Source organism: Vigna radiata, chromosome 7 (genome assembly GCF_000741045.1).
Source record: "Vigna radiata var. radiata cultivar VC1973A chromosome 7, Vradiata_ver6, whole genome shotgun sequence".
In the NCBI taxonomy this organism is placed as follows: domain Eukaryota; kingdom Viridiplantae; phylum Streptophyta; class Magnoliopsida; order Fabales; family Fabaceae; genus Vigna; species Vigna radiata.
In genome coordinates this window covers 38,834,202-38,853,420 of record NC_028357.1, presented here as the reverse complement: position 1 = coordinate 38,853,420, position 19,219 = coordinate 38,834,202, and the positions used below count along the sequence as shown (strand labels likewise).

Sequence of the window (19,219 nt, the reverse complement as noted above, 5' to 3'; positions counted from 1 at the left end):
AGATTGAAAAGGAAGAAAACTAAATTCCTATAAATCGTGTAATTGAGAATAAAATGTATTGTTTTTTTAAAAAAATTGGTGACGATAATGAATAAATTTGAAAATAAAATTTATGAAAGTGTGATATTCATTAAAGGATTAATCTCTAAATAGTTTATAAATATAAGAAGAACTTAATAAAACTAGGCATTATTAAGATCATATTACATACTAAACATCCACGTCATAATTCGTGTTATTAATTAGTATGTGACTATTGATAGATTTAATTATAATAAATAAAATAAAAATCTGTTAATATGATTATTATACTAGATAAAAAAGATAAATTTAATAAAATATATAATTTAAAGTTACATAGGTTGTCCAAATGAAAGATTGTTAAATCATTAATTTAGCATCAATATTTAAATGAATAATTGTATATTAAATGTTATATCAAATTAAAAGTGACAAAGATGAATATATATGATAAATATATTTTTATATGTGAAATTTTTTCTCTTAAATTAGTTTGTATATTTTATAATCTCTTTCGGTATCAAGTGGATGACATTTTCACCAAATAATAGCTTCCCCATATACTATTCAATAAATTTGATTTATAAATGCATTTTGATATCAGATAATTCTGATTTTAAATATATGATAGAGTATATAAATATCTATAATAACAATAATAATATTCACATACTCAATCATTAAAATTAACAAAGTATTATAAATTTTAAAACTAAATTATTTTTTTATTTTATTCTCAGTGAACATGATAAACATTTATTCTTGTCAATAAAATACACACTCACTATAAAATATTTACTTCGTGACAAAAGTTACTATTACACGATTTTATTCTATTTATCTCGATATCTTTACTTTCAATGATTAGTTTCTACAGTATATGATGATGCATCACCTAGTAAATGACAAAATTTCTTCATATATCTTCTCAATCTCAGAATATAGGGATCATAGCAGAAGACTCGTGTAAAAACTTTACCACGTGTTTTTTTTTTTGGAACTCCCTTTTATTATTAATATGTTAATATATTAATGCTTGTGCAAGAAACAATCAATATATATGATCAGTATTTCACAGTAAAATTCCATCAACATCTTAATCACATGAAATTTTGTCATTGTTTCTCCATACATTCAAACACTGGTTCAACTTTACATAAAAAATGAAACAAAAACCTACCAAAAGTTAGATGAAGTTGTTACAAGGTAAAGGAAAAGATGCAAGAGAATATAATAAAGAAAAAAGGTACCTCTCTCCAAGTTTTCAAAAGTAGCCTTTAATTTACTTTGTACTAAAGGTTAGTTGTGCCGTCAGCTTAGCTTTCTTTGTAATTTTTTTTTTCTTTATTCCTTTCCTTATTATTACGATGCATTACATTATGATTTGCAATGAATAAGTATTATACTTAGATTTATAATAAATAATAATTTTAAATTGATATTTTTTAACTCATTCAGATTCAATTCAAACATAAAAATTAAATAAAGCAACTTGATGATTGAGAAATAAATTTTAACTGATTACAGAATATAACAGATTTTAATATTATAATATATGAAATAAATAAATAAATTATGAGTATAAGTTGTTTTTGTTATGATAAATATTTATATTGAACTGTTTTCAAAGAAGCAATTATTTTATCACGTTTTTCTGAAACAAAGCGATTGGGCTTTTCCGCCCAGCAGTTTATTCCCTCTCCAAAAAAGGGATTGTGCCGTCACTTTGCCACGTGTCAAATTTCAATTGGATTTGTCATTTACCTTCAACAACTCTTCACGTGATATCTTCCCCTCTTGGGCTCACTATAGCTAATACAACCTATCTTCTAAAAAAAGCCTGATAGAGCCCAGCCTCGGATCCGAAGCAACGAGCTTCGGATCACCGAGCCTCACGTTGGGGCCGAGCCTGAGTGTTGTTGCTGTGTTCGTTGAAAATTTCGCACTATTTCGATCACTTTATCTGTGTGAGCTGAGAGAGTCCTGTTTTCTTCTGCTTCCCACCGCTTCAAACCCTAACGCTTGCTTCTTCGACACTCTCGCGGGATCAATTTGGAGCTTCAATGGAGCCTTCTCAATCTCACTGTGAGTTCACGGGCTATCTTTCTATCTCTCAAAACCCTAGCCTTCTTTCTATAGGAACCCTTTATTTGAGAAAATTAAACAAATGAAAAGAAAAATCAAATCTGTGCTTGCACTCTGGCTTTTCGCGTTGGGCGCCAATTCGCCGGCATGTGCACTCGTTTTGTGTTGTTTCATCAATTTGAATGCTGATTGGGAGCTCGAATTGTGCCGCGCTTCCGATCTTTTGCGTTTCGGTCCTAGTTTTTAGATTTTCAAGCGATTTTCGGTTTTGAGACGAACTCAGCTGATGGGAGTGTTGGGAAAGGGGAATAGTAATTGCGTGTTGATTGCTTAGCTTCCTCTCATTTCTTTTAGAAGTGAGAATGTTTCAGCTCAGGTGAATTGTGCGAATTTGATTTTGGATTTTCGTTCTTGGTTGCTTCAATCATCCTGTTTCTAGTTCTAGGTCTATACGGTATTAGGCAAGAGAGTGTGAATTCTTGGCATACTAATATAACCTTATTATAGTCTGTGTGAAAGTGAATTGGAAGACTTTCTTCCACTGACAAATTGATTCACGTAAGTGATTTGTGCAAGGAGGTTATATTCGGTTAACTTTAGGATAGGTGTTGAAGATTGGTTGCGGATTCTATCCTTGGGGGGTGCAATATGAGCTTGGAATCGGAAGCAGAGATGATGGAATTTTGTGCTGAACTACTTTTTAATAGCTATAGTTGATGAGTACGTGTATGTGCAGAACTAAAGGGGAGAGTTTTGAGAGACTAGCTGTTTTAAAGATCTTGGATAAGTTCACTTGTCTGGATGTTTGTGGTTATCATTCTCCAAATAGTCGGAGTTTGCTTTAAATTTTGATAAATAACTGCCAGTTTCCGTAAATGCAATGCATTTTTCAGATGTCTCGAGGTCGACAAGTTACAAATTATGGTGTGTGAGTATGTGAAAACGCCAATAGTAATATCGAATGCCATTACTAAAGCCACATGCATTATAAATAGGAAAGATAACGCTGCATATGGGGAATGCAAATCAGAAGCTTTGCAGTGGGATTTTATTCGCATTTACTGCATGGCTCTGGTTTTGCCAACACATTAATTTGGAGGAAGTATGCTTGAGTATGCATTTAACTTTTAAAAGTGTGTTTTTTCTTTCTTTCTCGAGCTTCATTACTAAGGTTGATTGGGAAGTCGTTGCAGCCTCTAAATATTCGCCACTTTGATTCCTTTTGTGCACCAATCCTTCAATTGGCTAAAGAGTTTCAGGCTAAGCATATTTTATATATTTATTTATTTATTTATATGTGAGTGCTAGAGACACATTTGTCCAGAAAGAAGAAATCCTTTATATAAGTGGATGCTTTTTTGAGGAGGATAATTTCTGTTTGAACCTTAGTAATTTTTCAATAATAAGCTTGTATAATAGTTCCAATGCAAGTAAGAAAGAGAATCCTGTCGTATAAAAAAATGCTCAAGAAAGGATTTGATACTGTTAACTTACGTGTTTTTTGTTCAGTTAAGTAGTTGTAGTCCAAAAGTTTGACCCACAAACAAATAGAAGTTATAGGGCTTCATTTTTGATAGGCAATTTTGTTGCGCATTACCATGATTATCACATAAGTGTTCATTCCTGGAATTCTATTCTTGCATTATAGTGTATTTTTTTTTTGCGTGCTAATTTTTTTCATCTCACTATTTTGCATTAGTTCTCGGTATTCTGTGCCATACACGGTGCACTTGATTAATAGCCATCAACTATGACATCTTGCATGGGATGTCAGTTGTTATTTTATGTTACGTTTTCACAATATTCTATTAATAAATATATTCAAATGGATTTTTTCTTGCACTCTAATTCTTTTCCTTTAATAATTTTCAGGATTAAATGATTGTAGCTCAAAGGTGTATTTTTGGACAACATAATATTTGGAGGAACTTTTTCTTTATCTTCCTTGTTTTAGTATACTTTCTTATAAATAGATATTTTCTGAAAATTTGTGGGCTGAGTTATCTATGCCGGGAAACGAAGTAGGAGACAGGGTCCATAATTTTTTTGGTCAAGAGAACTTGTCCCAGGGCCAGTATCATTCACAGGCAGTTGACGGGAACTGGCCAGGGCTAAGCAACAATTTGTGGGCTGGTAGCCAGAGACCGACTGGTGCTCCTTTTATTTCCAATTTGAAGAATTTCAGTATACAGCAATCAGGTAGAACTAGGTGTCAAATTCCCCTATTTTATAATAGGTCACTTATTTATTAATGAAAGTATATTCACTTGCATTTACCTTTTTCTTTTTTTTTTTTTGACAAATCTTTACTGGTTCAACATAATTTGTAAGTCATAACTTGATTATCTTTCCCTCCATTACTAATTGTGTTACTTGTACTAAGATTTTGAGCAGGGACACACTAGCACACAACATTTACGACATGGTTTGAACCTGGCACAATCAAATTTGAGGCCTGACTCTGTCAGGAATCAACTCCCGAACCAACAGACAACTGTAAATGGCTATATGCAGGGACATCAGGTTTTTCAGTCGAGGCAAAATGAAGCAAATATTTTGGGAATGGATACAGAGGCTGATTTGCATGGCATGTCAAATCTGTCAAGAGGAATGTCTGTACTAGAGTCACAACAAGGACCTGGTCTTGAACATTATAAGAAACACATGACTAGGACTGAGGCATCAGAGTCTCCCGTTAATTATGATTTTTTTGGAAGTCAACAACAAATGAGTGGTCGCCATTCGGGGATGCTTCAGCCTTTTCCTAGACAGCAGTCGGGGATGAATGACATGCAGCTTTTGCAACAGCAAGCAATGCTCAACCAGATGCAAGAACTTCAAAGGCAGCAACAACTTCATCAACTAGAAGCTAGGCAACAGAGTTCTATGAATCCAGCGGCCTCCATTTCAAAACAGACAGTTGCAGGCCATTCTGCATCTCTTATTAATGGCATTCCCATCAATGAGGCGCCTAACCTTGTGTGGCAGCAGCCTGAAGTTATGCCTAATGCAAATTGGCTCCAGCATGGTGCATCTGCAGTTATGCAAGGGTCCTCTAATGGACTTGTGTTATCTCCTGAACAACTGCGCCTGATGGGTTTGGTTCCTAATCAGGGAGAGCAGTCTCTGTACGGACTTCCAATTTCTGGCTCAAGACCCAACCTGTATTCTCATGTTCAGGCAGATAAGCCTGCTGCGTCTCAGGTTCCTATCCAACATCAGTATTCTCGCATTCAAGGTGACAAACCAGCATTGCCACACATATCAGCCAGTGGCCACTCATTTCCAGTTCATCAATTTGCTTCAATTTCGGATCAAACTAACACAAATGATGGAAATTCAGTTTCAAGACAGGATATTCATGGAAAAAGTATGTTTGGTTCTCTTGCTCAAGGTATAAACAGTGGATTAAATATGGATAACTTGCAGCAAGTAAATTCTGAGCAAAGAGATGTACCAATTGAAGATTTTAATGGGAGGCAAGAGCTTGGTGGATCTTCTGACACTTCTCAGGACAAGGTGGCAGTGCAGGTTCCTTCTTCACAGAATGTGGCTACCCTAGATCCAACAGAAGAGAAGATTTTATTCGGTTCAGATGACAGCCTATGGGATGGAATTGGTTTCAGTATGCTGGATGGCGCCGATAGTTTGGGTGGAGTTCCATCAATTCAGAGTGGGAGTTGGAGTGCACTTATGCAGTCTGCTGTAGCTGAAACTTCTGGTAGTGAAATGGGAATACAAGAAGAATGGAGTGGTCTAAGTTTCCGGAATACTGAACGTTCTGGGACTGAGCGGCCTTCAACCATGGATAGCAGCAAACAGCAATCAGTGTGGGCTGAGAATAATTTGCAGTCAACACCCAATATAAATTCAAGGCCTTTTCTACGACCAGATGATCTCAGCAGCAGGCCCAGTACCACTGTAAACTATTCTGGTCTTCCTGGATTTCATCAGTCAGGTGCTGATGCTGCACAGGAACAGCAAGACAGGTTACAGACTGATTCTTCTCAAAGATCAATTCCACAGTTTTTAGAACGAGGCAAATGGTTAGATTGCAGCCCTCAGCAAAAACCAATTGCAGAGGGGAGTCATAGTTATGGGAATGCTGCTAATACCTCAGGCTTAGAAGTAAATGACAAGGTTATTACAGGTTCCTGGACCCATCAACAGACACTGTCATCCCCTAATAATAGGGGTGAGCATTTCAATAGATCTAATGGGTGGAATGCTATTAAATCACCCACTCCTAGTAACAATTCTCGTATAAAGATACGTGAAAATGAAAGTGTTTTGCAGCCTCATCATGACAAAGCTGTGCAAGAGGATATGAATCAGGTTCCTGCAATGTGGGAACCTGATTCTGATACAAATTCGTCTGGTGTGTTGGAACATGCAAAGTCTTCAGGTAATATGCAGGTTTGTGGGGAGGATTCTGGTATTAATGGCATTGCTGGTATACCCAATTCAGGTGCTACATGGGTCAGCAGGCAAAGCAACCATCAGCTCCCTAATGTTGATGTATGGAGACAGACAGATTCTGTGGGTAGCTATAGAAGAAATGAAGGCGCAGGAAAATATAGGCATCATTTGGAGAAGAATCCTTTAGTTTTGGAATCATTGAAGAATGAAAAGTCGGAAGGAGAGGCACATGATATGGAAAACTTTAACAAAAAGGATAAATCAGTGGATGGTCTTGCCTCTAATTCTTCACATCACAGAACTAGTAGTTTGAGAGAAAGTCCCAGTTTTGATGGTGATTTGCATAGTCCAAAGTTATCTGGGCAGGGAAATAGAAGACCTCCTGTAACTCGTAAATTTCAGTATCACCCAACGGGGGTTGGTGGTGTTGACATGGAACCTTATGGAAATAAACATGCCTTAAATTCACAGCCTACACCGCATCAACCAATAGGAGGATTTAAAGGTCAGGACCAAAGCCATCCTGGCCAGTCAAAATACAGTCATTCTGATGGGATTTATAACGAAACAGAGAAGGTAATGTCAGGACTTTGCCCTTGTTATAAGTGTGACTAGGTTAATTGCTCAAAGTTTTCTCTATTCATTGCGGAATCAAAAAGTTAAATACTTTGGAATTTGACATAGGAATACATATGCTTTTCAGGTCGACTCAAAACCTATAGATGACAATGCTTCAAAAAGCATGATATCTGGTCATATACCCAAAACATTGACTACATATGATAGAAGTGTTGGTAATTATGCCTCGAACAAGACTGCTTCATCCAGGTAGTTGAATTTGATAATTTTGTTGGTTTTGTTGACCTAAGAAGTTTAGTGTTTCATACGATTTGCTTCTGAATTATTGTTTAGTGTTCTCTTATAGGAGGTAACCATGACTTGTGTTTATTTTTTCACATGCTTGCTTCTGTCTAATTGGGCACTAAAATCCCGTTTTACTTGTGTCTCTTTCTTTTGTTTACCTAAAACTCTACTCTTCCATGACGTACATCCTTAGCTCAACAATTTGCTTTATTTGTTAAATTATTGTAGTCAAAATATTCTTGAGCTTCTTCATAAAGTGGATCAGTCAAGGGAGCATGGCATTGCAACAAACACAAGCACTTCTAACCGCCCTTTATCTTCCAGGGTGATGGATGCAGAATCTTCGGATGGATCTTCTGTACATCCTCAACGAAATCAAGGTTCTTTGTCTCAGGGCTTTGGTTTGCAACTGGCTCCTCCCACTCAAAGGCTTCCTATGACATCATCTCATGCCACACCACAACATGTTGCATCTGAGACAGGGGATAAGGGTCCTACTTGGTTGTCTGCTACTCATACTTTTCCTCCTCGAGAGTCACCTCACGAGCTTAGAAATAACGTAGGTTCCTCAGGACAACTATTTGACAAAGCCTCACAGTACAGTGCACTGGGAAATATTCCACAGGGTTTTGCTGCGGGCTTTCCTTTTCCAAGGATCCATACTCAAAATCAGAATGTGCCTAATCTTGGTGGACAAGTAGCAAACACCCAATCTGATAATGCCATGTTTTTTGATCGGACTGCTTCCAGTAATCAAGTAGATGAGTATTGTGAAAGAGCTCAAACTAGTCAATCTGAATTGCAATCTGCTCAGGAGATGTCCCAGATGGATAGTATGAATCAAATCCGTGCTGGAGATCCTTTCATGAAATCTTCAGCATTGGAAGCTGGCATTGCTCCTCATTCTTCTGTTACATCATCTCCACAGGGTGCCCATTCAAAAGTATTACACAATGTATGGACAAGTGTTTCTAGTAAGCAACATCCTAATGCTTTGAAGATTCCATCCCATCACCAACCAAATAATATTTATGAGACGACAACAGGACCACAGAAGCCAGGTATTGAAGATTCAGAGAATGATGGTAACCTTTCTGTACAGCAGGTGTTGTCTGAGAGTGTTGATGCTGTTGAAGAGACTGCAAATGCTTCACACACGAAGGAACATGCGAAATATACATCTGATGCACCTCAATCAAGCCCAGCTGCTACCTCTAAAGATATTGAAGATTTTGGCCGATCTTTAAGACCAAATAATTTCTTGCATCCGAATGTCTCTATGCTAAATCAAGTTCAGTCCATGAAAAATGTGGAGATTGATCCTAGTAATCGGGATGTCAAGAGATTCAAGGTTTCAGATAATATGGTGGAAAAGCAACAGATAGATTCCAACCGTGGACAACAATCGTATGGATACAATAACATAGTCAAAGATGTGTCAGATAATATTTCTTCAGTGCCACCATCAGATCCGAACTTGGTAAACTTTTCAACAAAGGTGGGTGATGCTCGTCGAGATACTAATGCATCTTCTCAGGAGGTGATTGGATATGGTCAGAGAAATGCTCTGAATGTTGGTAATAATAACAAAGTAACTGCTGTTGGAAGTGAGCATTCTGTCATAAATCCTCAGATGGCTCCGTCATGGTTTGAGCAGTATGGAACTTTTAAAAATGGTAAGATGTTGCAAATGTATGATATGCGAACAATGACTCCACCAAAGATTTTGGAGCAGCCTTTGATCATGAGGAACCAATCTGGTGGTTTGCATCTTGCTAATTCAATGGAGCAAGTTAATAGTCTCAATGATGCTGGGCAAAATCCCATACTTACTTCGGTTTCAAATGAGCATCTGCCTTCTCAGTCATTACTTCCTCCTGCAGTTGAACCTGATCTGTCATCTAGTATGCGACCAAAGAAGCGTAAAAGTTCCTCATCTGAACTTATACCATGGCATAAAGAGCTGAGTCAGGGTTCTGAAAGGCTTCAAGATATCAGGTGCTTGACAAAATGATGTGATTTATCCCACTATCTCGCCTTAGATTATTTCACAGAAAACATAAAATGAGCCAACTAAATGTAGATTTAATGCACTTAGAATTTTCTATTACTATTTTTGATGACTAGAAGTTACAAAAGGTCCTTAATCTCACCAGGTGCTAGATTTGTTTTTAGTTTCTTAGAAGTATTTTATGCCTCATGCTTTTGCTCTCTCTCTCTCTCTCTCTCTCTCTCTCTCTCTCTCTCTCTTTCTATATATATATATATATAATCTTGTTTTATATTTATCAGTTGTTTTTTGCCTTCTAATTTCTGAGGCTGAGGTTCTTTACTACTTGGCAGTGTGGCAGAATTAGACTGGGCCCAAGCTGCAAATAGATTGGCTGAGAAGGTTTGTTCATAATTAAATCAATCTAAACTAAATATGTTAATTCATTTGCTACTAGAAGTTCATGCTGCTCGTATATGACTTTAGATTGAGGATGAAGCTGAACTAATTGAAGATGTGCCAATGAAGTCCAAAAGAAGGCTTGTGTTGACGACACAGCTTATGCAGCAACTACTTAATCCCCCTCCTGCTGTAATTCTCTCTGCAGATGTCAAGTTGCATCATGAAAGTTTGGTCTACTCTGTTGCTCGATTAGTGTTAGGAGATGCATGCAGTTCCATCTCTCAAACAGGAAATGACACAATCATGTCCCCTGGAAGGAAAAGCCTGTAAGATTTTTTTATTCATTTTTAAATGGGAAATTGATCAATGAGTGAACAACTTAGTTTAGCATTTATTAACAAGCTTATTTGTACAAGCTTCACTACAAAGCATACTGAAATAAAAGAGACCTCATAGAAGAGTCATTAGCTACTTCATAAGCTTAACCAAACACATGCACGAGCCTTATGATAGTCTGAAATAAGCTCCCTAAAAGCCCTTAATATTTACCATACATGCATGGTTCCATGTTATATCACAACCATTAATTTTCTTACTGGTGTATTCTGTAGCCTGCCCGATAAGCTTAAAGCATCTGCGAAATTTGACCAGTACAATTTGAAAGTGGAAGACTTCGATGGTAGAGCGAGAAAACTGGAAAATGATATATTGAGGTACTATCAGTGTTTATTTTTGTCATGGCCTTGGCCAATAATGTGGTCTGTATGGGTAATAGATTTCATATGCAGGGTCATTTGTGTATGAATGCAGATGAATAGGTGCTTTGCTATTGTCTTGAATAAATAATGAGTTTTATAAGTCGTGGCCTTTTAATGTTCTTCAGTAGTAATAAATTCGGTAGAACAATTGATTTGACACGTTCAAATTTCAGACCATTTTACTTTCTTTTTTATCAGTGGATTGGGTTCAGTTGCCTGTGAAATATACAGACAGGTCATTTCTGGAAAATTTAGGTTGGATATCCTGTTTCCACTTGTATTAGTGTGGAAAGGTTCATATTTCAATTGTTGGTGTAGAAAAAACCAAGTGTGTTTATGATGGTAGAAGTTTTCAGCGTCTGAACTTTTAAACATGTATCTCATCTCATGTAAACAACAAGATTAGAAAGCATAGAAGAAAAAAAATTATATCAATGATATAAACATACCTCTCCTGATGGACTGTAAATTTACTAAACTTTTTTAAATAGCAGTATGCACAACCTATTTTTTGGTTTTTCTTTACAGTTTGATTTTTCTTGGTAATGATGATATCTTGCAATATCTCACCTATATAATGCTTTGTCTTTATGTTTTGGTTATTATTTTCTTTCTGTCTGTTGCTTTCGTTTTTCTATCCTTTTGCTTATTTTTTTAACAATTTTCATATTGATTATGCAGATTGGATAGCAGAGCCTCAATTTTGGACTTGAGATTGGAATGTCAGGATTTAGAAAGATTTTCGGTGATCAATCGATTTGCCAAGTTCCATGGTCGGGGGCAAAATGATGGGGCAGAAACCTCATCATCTGATTCAACTGCAAATGCTCAAAAATCATACCCCCAGAAATATGTTACCGCAGTTCCAATGCCTAGAAATCTCCCAGACAGGGTACAATGTCTTTCACTTTGATAATTAATTAATTCATTTTTCCATCTTTCTTGGTCAGTTGTCTCCACAACATCCTGTTTATGGTCCGTTTTCTTTCAACTTATATTATTGCACTTCATCGCCATAGAACCATACAACTGGCAGTGTAGGAGAAGAATGGTTACTAGATTGCCTCCCCAACCATGGAGGCTGTTAGATCTTTTCAATCTATATATGAATGTATGTATGTATGTCTAGATCTTCGCAATCTAGTTATCTTTTTACCTTTGGTTTTCAGGTTCCAAGCCTTTTTGTATATATATTAAGATAAGATATGCAGTTTACTTAGTTTTAATCATACCATTTGGCTCGTTTTTAGCTGATTAGTTTAAGCATGAGCTGTTCAATGTTTAATTGTTTTCTTTCAAGAACATAAGATCTTAAACTGGTTCTTTAATTATTTCTGTAATTCCAATTCTAAATCATCTTCCTTTATTTTGTATATATATTTCATTGTTCTAAATCATATGTGTCGATTGTCCGATTCATATGTAGAATTTAATATGTGCGTGGCCTGAGTTTAATTCGCACTCGTAACGTAAGCATGTTTCTTCGTTCTATTTAAGTTTCTCACAAAGTTGTCCCAAAAATTCAGCGCATGTTTCCATTGTTCGACGTATTTTATTTGTTTGCCATATGCTGATCCATATATTTCTAAAGTGGTCCAAAGTTATTATCTTTTGACAGTGAAAGCTTAGTTTCCATTAATTGTGGAAAACACTAATGAAAAATGGGATTGGTCAACGTCTTGGGATACTATTATGAATTGACCATTCATATCTGCGAATGCATGAAAGTCATCATCCTAATAATAAATGAACTCGGACCTTGACAGCGACAAAATTCGTCCTTTTACCACGCAAATCAGCTTGTACGATGTTTTCAACCTATCGCACTTGCGCACATCCAAGGGAAGATGCCAAACGACAAAGCTGGAAAGCAAACATATATATATATATATATATATATATATATATATATATATATATATATATATATATATATATACACACAACACTGACAGTTATCCATTGTTTCTTTATAGAAAGCAACCAAAATACCCTGCTTCTAATCACTTTACATCTTTAATATAATAAACAAACACAACAGTTTACAAATTTCAATTTTTAAAATAAAAAACTAACCTGATTGACAACATAACTTAATTGAAATTAATTTTTGGCCAAATTTAAAATCCAAATAACCAAACCCAATCTTTGAGCATATTATCTATACAGACATCAATTCTACTAATTTTACCTTTGAACAAATTTCATATACATACGAAGATCCTGTCTGTCCACAATCTGTTAGTGTTGTAAGACTAAAACTAGTCATTTATATAAAACATAATTATCATTTTTAACAGCAACAGCAAGCAATAAGCAACTCTTACCACTCTTTTTGTATGGAGATTCATTTCTGTTGACGGAAGCTTTAAACAATACTAACATGCATTTCTTCACCTACCACGGTAAATATCTCATTCACTCTGATTAAAGAGGGAAAGGAGAGGATGGAGGAGATTAGAAGCATTTGACACTAATAAACATATTCATGAACTACATATATAAACTTCGTTGCAATCTTACTTGAGGGTGTCTACGTTTGTCTCTGCAAGCCACGTTGTTAAATAAACCTGTTATGTACAATATATTTAGAAAATATCATATTATAAGAAGGAAACTTATATTACGTATATAATAGCAAAAACATCTTCTGCTCCAAGTGGCATAAGTATTCATACACAGTATTTTTACGTCATCGACTTACAAACTTGATTTTCATTTTTTTTTTCAATTTTAGTAACTGCAAAAATTTATTTCCGACATTACATTGTTTCTTAGAGAGAGATGGGAAACTCCAGTATATAAGAAACTGCGAATGAACCCTTGCAAAGACTTCGGCATTGACTAAAAATCGCACCGGACTCTTATCATGTTAGCTTACCATCCCTCTCCGCCCAAAAACTAATTTAGTCTAATTAAAATAGATTTACAGTTCGGCTAATGTATCATATTCTAATTTAGATTTCCAGATCGTAGTGCAGTTTCTAAGTGATGGAAATATATCAATTTTATATATTTAAACCTCAAATGTAAATGAATTCAAAAGCAAATGTGGACTAAATACCTGTAAAATCTCAGGAGTGGGTTGGTTGTCAAATCTTAAAGAGGTAATGTCAGACTTCTCATCCTTAAAACTTGGTGAAACTGGTCCACGAATCACTTCACAGTATAGATTGCAGTCTATCAAATCTTTGAATTCATCGTCATAAAGCTGAGTTGACCAGTGCAATTGTTTTATCTCTGAAGTGTCATAACCAATGGACATAAATTCAAGAACAAGTAACCGCTGCCCATTCGATGCAAGTTTCCCAGTAAGAACAAAGTTAGGAATCAAATATATAATGAAAATATTTTTGTAGAAATTGCAATTCACCTTCAAACACAGTTCCGACCTAAACATATGAACCAATTCCTCTGCAAATTTCTCTGCGATTTCAAAACTTGAAATTTTAGCATAAATGACATGAATAATCTTCAGGTAACGCATCACACTATTATCTCCCTCACGGTTTAGTTACATAGAGAGAAAGCAAAAGATATGAATTGATTTCTAGGTGGAAGAAACATTGTTATCATTGAATTATTTTCAGATTTAGAATAACTCCTCGAGACAATTTGAAAAATTCTATAATATTCAGGCTAAACCTTAAAAAAAAAAAATCTATAATATTTAAGCTAAACTTAAACCCTCAATGATTGACTAACAATGCATAGTACTAACAGCTGACAACTCTATCAGAAAGAAACAAGTATGCATTCTGAAAATTTCTCTTCCCCTTTATGGATTATATCACAATCTTTACCCAATTTGATAGGAAAAATTGTGAAATACAGTTTCATTGTTGCAACTTCCCCATAAACTTACTCTGTGGTTAGTAAGTATATAATGCTTAAAATGAAATCAATATTACCTCCGAGGATTAAAAGATTCTACGATGAATACCTATTCTTAGCAAGATCTAAAGAGTTACGTCATTATGTGAAAATATATTCAGAAAAAAAATGAAGGAAATGGGAAAATAACTGGCAAATCATCTCAGGGTAACTGTATAAACTATCAATTACTTATTCAGCAAATATTGTCATACCATGTGAATTGATTGAATAAAATGTAAATACTGGAATTCCACCACCATCTCCAGCATCTCCAAAGTCACTCTGGTCTGCAGAGTTATAAGAAAACTGTAACAGAGGACTACTGCTTGATCCTTTGAAGAAACACTTCATCGATCTGCTAACATTGATCATGTCATTTACAATACCCACCTGAAGTTACAAAAAAATAAAATTAAAACATACAACATAAATACAATGAGCATTTTTAAGTAAAACAATCGCCTACTTTAACCATGCGTATGTGACAGCTAAATTTATTAAGCACAAAGATGTTAAAGAGTCACTAGAATATTGAACAAAAATTTGGAATTCATTGACTAAAATTATATGACCTAAACAATGAATTTTAGTCCATCAAGCAGCTTATGTAATTAATACATGTCATAATATGCCGTTACATTTCTTTGCTAGTACAAATATATCAATGGCTCCCGATTGAAATTAAACAATATAGATGTGACATACCATGTCCTTATAACACAACAATAATTTGCTCCTTTGCAGTTCCTGAATCAAGTACAATAACCACAGCAATAGATATTAAAAAGATGTCATATACTTTAAAGGTTATTTTTTAAATAAAAGATATTTATATGGGAGGAGAATAATAAGATTAAGGAGAGAATAAGGTATCGTCTGAACAGATGTAGAAAAATAAATTTGACTTTTATTGACTATTTTTCTGTGAAAGCAGAAAGGACTCTTGTCATCACTCTGTTTTTTGTTAGTTTGAGAAAAATTAAACCCCTTATCGATAGAAATTATGTTTAGATAAACATCCTAGAGAAGTAGGAGAGCCAACAGGAGAGTATTTTTTTCCCACCCAACTATGCTCAAAAACCTACTGTAGGAACCTTCAAGTAGACTCAAACAAACTGGTGTCTAAAAGGACTGTATACTTAAGGAATAAACTTTCAAGAACTTGCATTGCATGAGTACTGATACTCACTAGGTTAATAACATCTCAACCATTCTAGTAAAAACCTTACTCCGAGTATTACTTTTAAAAACAAGCTATTGAGGATATCACTCAGACAACAAATAGCATTTCATTATTCACTTTATCAAGAAAAATAAAGCACAGCATGCCCTTGTGTTAGGCTAGAGATGTCACGGGTTTAATTCCTGATGATTAAACACATCAGCCAACGTAATGTTTTTAGGACACCGGATTTCCAATATCTCACTTCCGTTGTTCTTGAACCTACAGTAAACCTCCCACTACCAAGATGATCTCCTCTTCCACTCCAGACTACAAACAACTCACATGGAATCTTAATCATCTTAAACAACCCCAACCCCAAAAAATTGGGATATCAAAAAGACGTAGAAAATTAAAATACTGAACAAACATGCTTAACTGCAGGTAATATAATCAGTGAGAAAGAAAAAAAAAACACCCTTACAACTATCAACGCTATGAGACATTAATAACCAAGGGATCCTAAAGTGAGTGAGGCCATTGCAAATTTCTGCATAATTTTAATTCAGAAAACATCGTATATTTGAATAGCTGAGGACATCTGTTTAAGCACATCAACCACTATTGTGAACAAGAGCACACATAGAAATATCGCTACCCAGACTCCTCTAACCTTAGACCCACAGTTATGTTCACCATTCAAAATCAAACACACAAAAAAATAGCAATATAAAAGCAACTACAGATTCACCTTCTCAATCTAGAATAAAAGGCCTACTTCGTACGAGAAACTTATCTAAAGCAGTCCAGTTCACTACTCTTATGTTTTCTCAAAGTATAAGTATATATTGAAATATTTATAATGGTAGACCAAAAGAGAATTAGTGGCTCCAAGTAGAGTCTATGTTAATGCGGATAAGTGAAAGAAATTGATCACAAAAAGAACCCACTGCCAAGCTACCTACGTGTGATGCCAAAGTTCATATTAAATCAGACAAAATATGGTTTATATAAAGCTCCAATGTGAACTAAATCTTGTCATTTATACTGTGTACTGAATATCCAAATGGAAGTTACAGATAAGTAAAAGAGATAAACTTTCAGCATAAAAAATCTGTATATTTAATTAGTCTCAACAACACAGAGGTTCTATATGATATAATAAATACATAACTGGCCTTTGACAAATTTGTAAAAAACAAAGTGAAATTATTTCTTATAAAACATGGAGAAAATAATTACTAAAACCATGAAAAATAGCATTTTTGCAAACTAATGATAATTTACTGGAAAGAGTTCATCTGCTACCATCAATAATCTATCAAGTCTACAATTGGCAGTTTCATAGAATGCAACCAAACTCCCGGCATTCATTATATGGTAGACACAAGGGCATGATAGGGTGAACCCAAGTATAATATACACAAATTCAATTTACTTTGAATTCCAATACAAAATGTTTATTTTATCTTTAGTTCATCAGAAACTAAATCCATGACCTCTCTTGTCAAACCAAGACCATGCACTGATTTTTCTTTTCCCCTGATAAAGTGAAATGTGAAATAGAGTTTGATGTCATTGTGTGATATCCGGAATAGCTAGCTTAAAATCAAACAATCTTAATGCAAAAAAAAAAAAAAAAAAAAACATTTCCATAGAAGTTGAAGAAGGACAATGAAACAAAAATTAACAATACCTGCCGCTTAAATAGCTTCAAACAAGCTCTCTTTCTTATACCAGGCATATCGCTCAGAACACCTAATTTCATATCAGGCATGTACCTACATCAATTACAAAACAACAATCAAAAAGCATAACCACAAACACCTTACAGGCCAAACAAAAAAAAAAGAAAATCTCAATAATTAAAAGAATAACTCGCCAGAGCAGGAATACTCGAACGGATACAACTCCGCGAAAAACTCCATCAGAAGAAAGCATCCAAATTTTCAAATTCAATTGAGCTCACACTGTTCCTATATTCCAAATTCAATTAAGTACATACTGTTCCTAAGTTTTTAGTTTTGAATGCGAAACCGGCAATAGAATGAAACTCAACGTATTGATAAGACCTTTGGGAGAGATGAAAATTAACGAGAGCAGTTGCATGAGATCTTCCTGCAGAGGAAGCAGAGAACCATCGATTTTTGAACGACGCCAATTGTGACCATTGGTTCCTCAAATTTCTTTGCGCTTGAGGCCTCCACAGTCTGAGCACCGATGGTGGCAATGGTGATGGTGTTTGATGCTCCGAATCAATGGTTCTTGCAGGAGTTGACGGTGCTGAGTCTAGGGTTTCCATTGCTGAGTAGAAGAGCGGCTCTAAGTGCCCCTGCACTGCAGTTATGTAAGTGCATGCACAGACCAACATCCTTTATAATTCTTTAATGGATGCACATAAACTAAAAGACGGTTAAACCCCTAGACTCATCCTCAAAACAAAATAATGATTAATATTTTGTTATAACAAGGTTTAATCATTTAGAATATCGTAGGATTTTCTCAATTAGGTTGTCATTTTTTTAAATATCTCAATTAAGTTTCTGAAAAATTGAATCAATTAAAGATTTACTGTTAGATTAATTAATCGGCGCGTTAAAATACAATGTGTGTGACAAAATAACATTAATGACGTGACAATGAATGGGTCAACTAATTTGGATTTACGTGATTTTTGAATTAACTTTTATTGAAAAGTTTTCTTAAAACGGTTTTGTTAAAAACAGAACCTTTTAATAAAAATGTTTTCTTTTTATTCTTCGCTGTTAACAAAAAACTAAATGAGTTTTTTCCCCAGATCTATATCCAATCCTTCTTTTCAGAAATTTGGTTTTTATTTTCACTCCCAAATGTCAATAGGCAGAAAAGAAAACCCAGGACCATCAGCTTTCCTCTCAAGTGAGCCTGAGCCAACCCCTGAACCCCACAACCGCCATCCCGTGAGTTGCTACCTGAGGTATCCTTAGCCATGCCGATCGCCACCGCACAGCACCTTAACCTCCATGAGCCACCGCCACAGACGCGTCAATCTCTCGCCGGACCACCATTCCCTTAAAACCGACCGCTGCACCACTACATGCCACCCAGTCCACAGCCTCGTCGACGATAGCCACCCAATCACAGGGAGATTCTTCTCCTCTCCCCTTCGTGCGCAAGCGGAGAGACCCCCTTTCTTCTTCTTCTTCAAGTTCGGTATCGATGCCGTTTGGGATGCTGGATCTCGCCGCCGACCACTAACTTCAGACTTTTCCCTATTCTTGATGGACCTGTAGTGGCCGGGTGAAACAAAAATGGTGACTGGCTTGAGGTGTTGTACGTCGCCGGCAAAAAAGGGGAGGCTATGATTTGTAGGTTCCAAGGAAGAGTTGGGTGTTGTCGAGAAGACTTAACTTTGATGGTTGGGATATTTCGATTTTAGTAATGGAGATAGGAAAATGAAGAAAATGAAGGATGTTTTGTGTGTGTTGTAATGTATGAAGGTGAGATTGTGGAAGCCGATGCGTTGATGAAGATTGGGCGTACTGAGAAATGGCTTTGGGTTCTTGGTATTTCCATAATGAAATATAGAAGAAGTAGGAGATGGACTGGTTGATGTGTACATGTTGATTGATTTTGATACACAAGAGGAAGTAGGAGATGAAG

At 35.5% G+C, this 19,219-nt stretch overlaps 2 protein-coding genes across 9 annotated transcripts; one reads left to right on the top strand and one right to left on the bottom strand.

Moving 5' to 3' along the window:
• The first annotated feature begins 1,844 nt into the window (after nucleotides 1–1,844).
• LOC106768144 lies at nucleotides 1,845–11,700 on the top strand. 2 transcript variants are annotated; one of them, XM_014653120.2, is made up of 9 exons: nucleotides 1,845–2,106; nucleotides 3,979–4,305; nucleotides 4,490–7,101; nucleotides 7,229–7,353; nucleotides 7,714–9,387; nucleotides 9,733–9,781; nucleotides 9,866–10,107; nucleotides 10,393–10,494; nucleotides 11,221–11,700. In XM_014653120.2, the coding sequence occupies exons 2-9, from the start codon at nucleotides 4,113–4,115 to the stop codon at nucleotides 11,450–11,452; spliced, it is 5,229 nt and encodes a 1,742-aa protein (XP_014508606.1). In that variant the 5' UTR covers nucleotides 1,845–2,106; nucleotides 3,979–4,112; the 3' UTR covers nucleotides 11,453–11,700. The 2 variants fall into 2 exon arrangements, with proteins under 2 accessions (XP_014508606.1, XP_014508605.1); XM_014653119.2 differs by having other exon boundaries at nucleotides 7,618–9,387.
• Nucleotides 11,701–11,737: 37 nt separating this feature from the next.
• On the bottom strand, nucleotides 11,738–18,893 carry LOC106768142. 7 transcript variants are annotated; one of them, XM_022783628.1, is made up of 10 exons: nucleotides 18,529–18,892; nucleotides 17,650–17,914; nucleotides 17,274–17,358; nucleotides 15,121–15,162; nucleotides 14,628–14,805; nucleotides 13,913–13,965; nucleotides 13,604–13,825; nucleotides 13,063–13,109; nucleotides 12,867–12,962; nucleotides 11,738–12,402 (listed from the first exon to the last, which is right to left on the bottom strand). In XM_022783628.1, exons 1-9 carry the CDS (start codon nucleotides 18,545–18,547, stop codon nucleotides 12,908–12,910), a joined length of 966 nt encoding a protein of 321 aa, XP_022639349.1. In that variant the 5' UTR covers nucleotides 18,548–18,892; the 3' UTR covers nucleotides 11,738–12,402; nucleotides 12,867–12,907. The 7 variants fall into 7 exon arrangements, with proteins under 7 accessions (XP_022639349.1, XP_014508601.1, XP_014508600.1 ...); XM_014653115.2 differs by lacking the exon at nucleotides 11,738–12,402 and adding an exon at nucleotides 12,534–12,777; XM_014653114.2 differs by lacking the exon at nucleotides 11,738–12,402 and having other exon boundaries at nucleotides 12,534–12,962.
• Between the last annotated feature and the right edge of the window lie 326 nt (nucleotides 18,894–19,219).

What these genes read in the sequence shown, in the direction of transcription:
- LOC106768142 (XM_022783628.1), bottom strand. An exon ending in GGTCGGAACTGTGTTTGAAG is followed by an intron (nt 13,826 to 13,912) that starts GTGAATTGCAAT and finishes TCGAATGGGCAG; the next exon opens with CGGTTACTTGTTCTTGAATT. An exon ending in ACAAACGTAGACACCCTCAA is followed by an intron (nt 12,963 to 13,062) that starts GTAAGATTGCAA and finishes CTCTTTAATCAG; the next exon opens with AGTGAATGAGATATTTACCG.
- LOC106768144 (XM_014653119.2), top strand. Translation starts at nt 4,113, where the DNA reads ATGCCGGGAAACGAAGTAGGAGACAGGGTCCATAATTTTTTTGGTCAA. An exon ending in TTTATAACGAAACAGAGAAG is followed by an intron (nt 7,102 to 7,228) that starts GTAATGTCAGGA and finishes TATGCTTTTCAG; the next exon opens with GTCGACTCAAAACCTATAGA. An exon ending in TCCCCTGGAAGGAAAAGCCT is followed by an intron (nt 10,108 to 10,392) that starts GTAAGATTTTTT and finishes TGTATTCTGTAG; the next exon opens with CCTGCCCGATAAGCTTAAAG.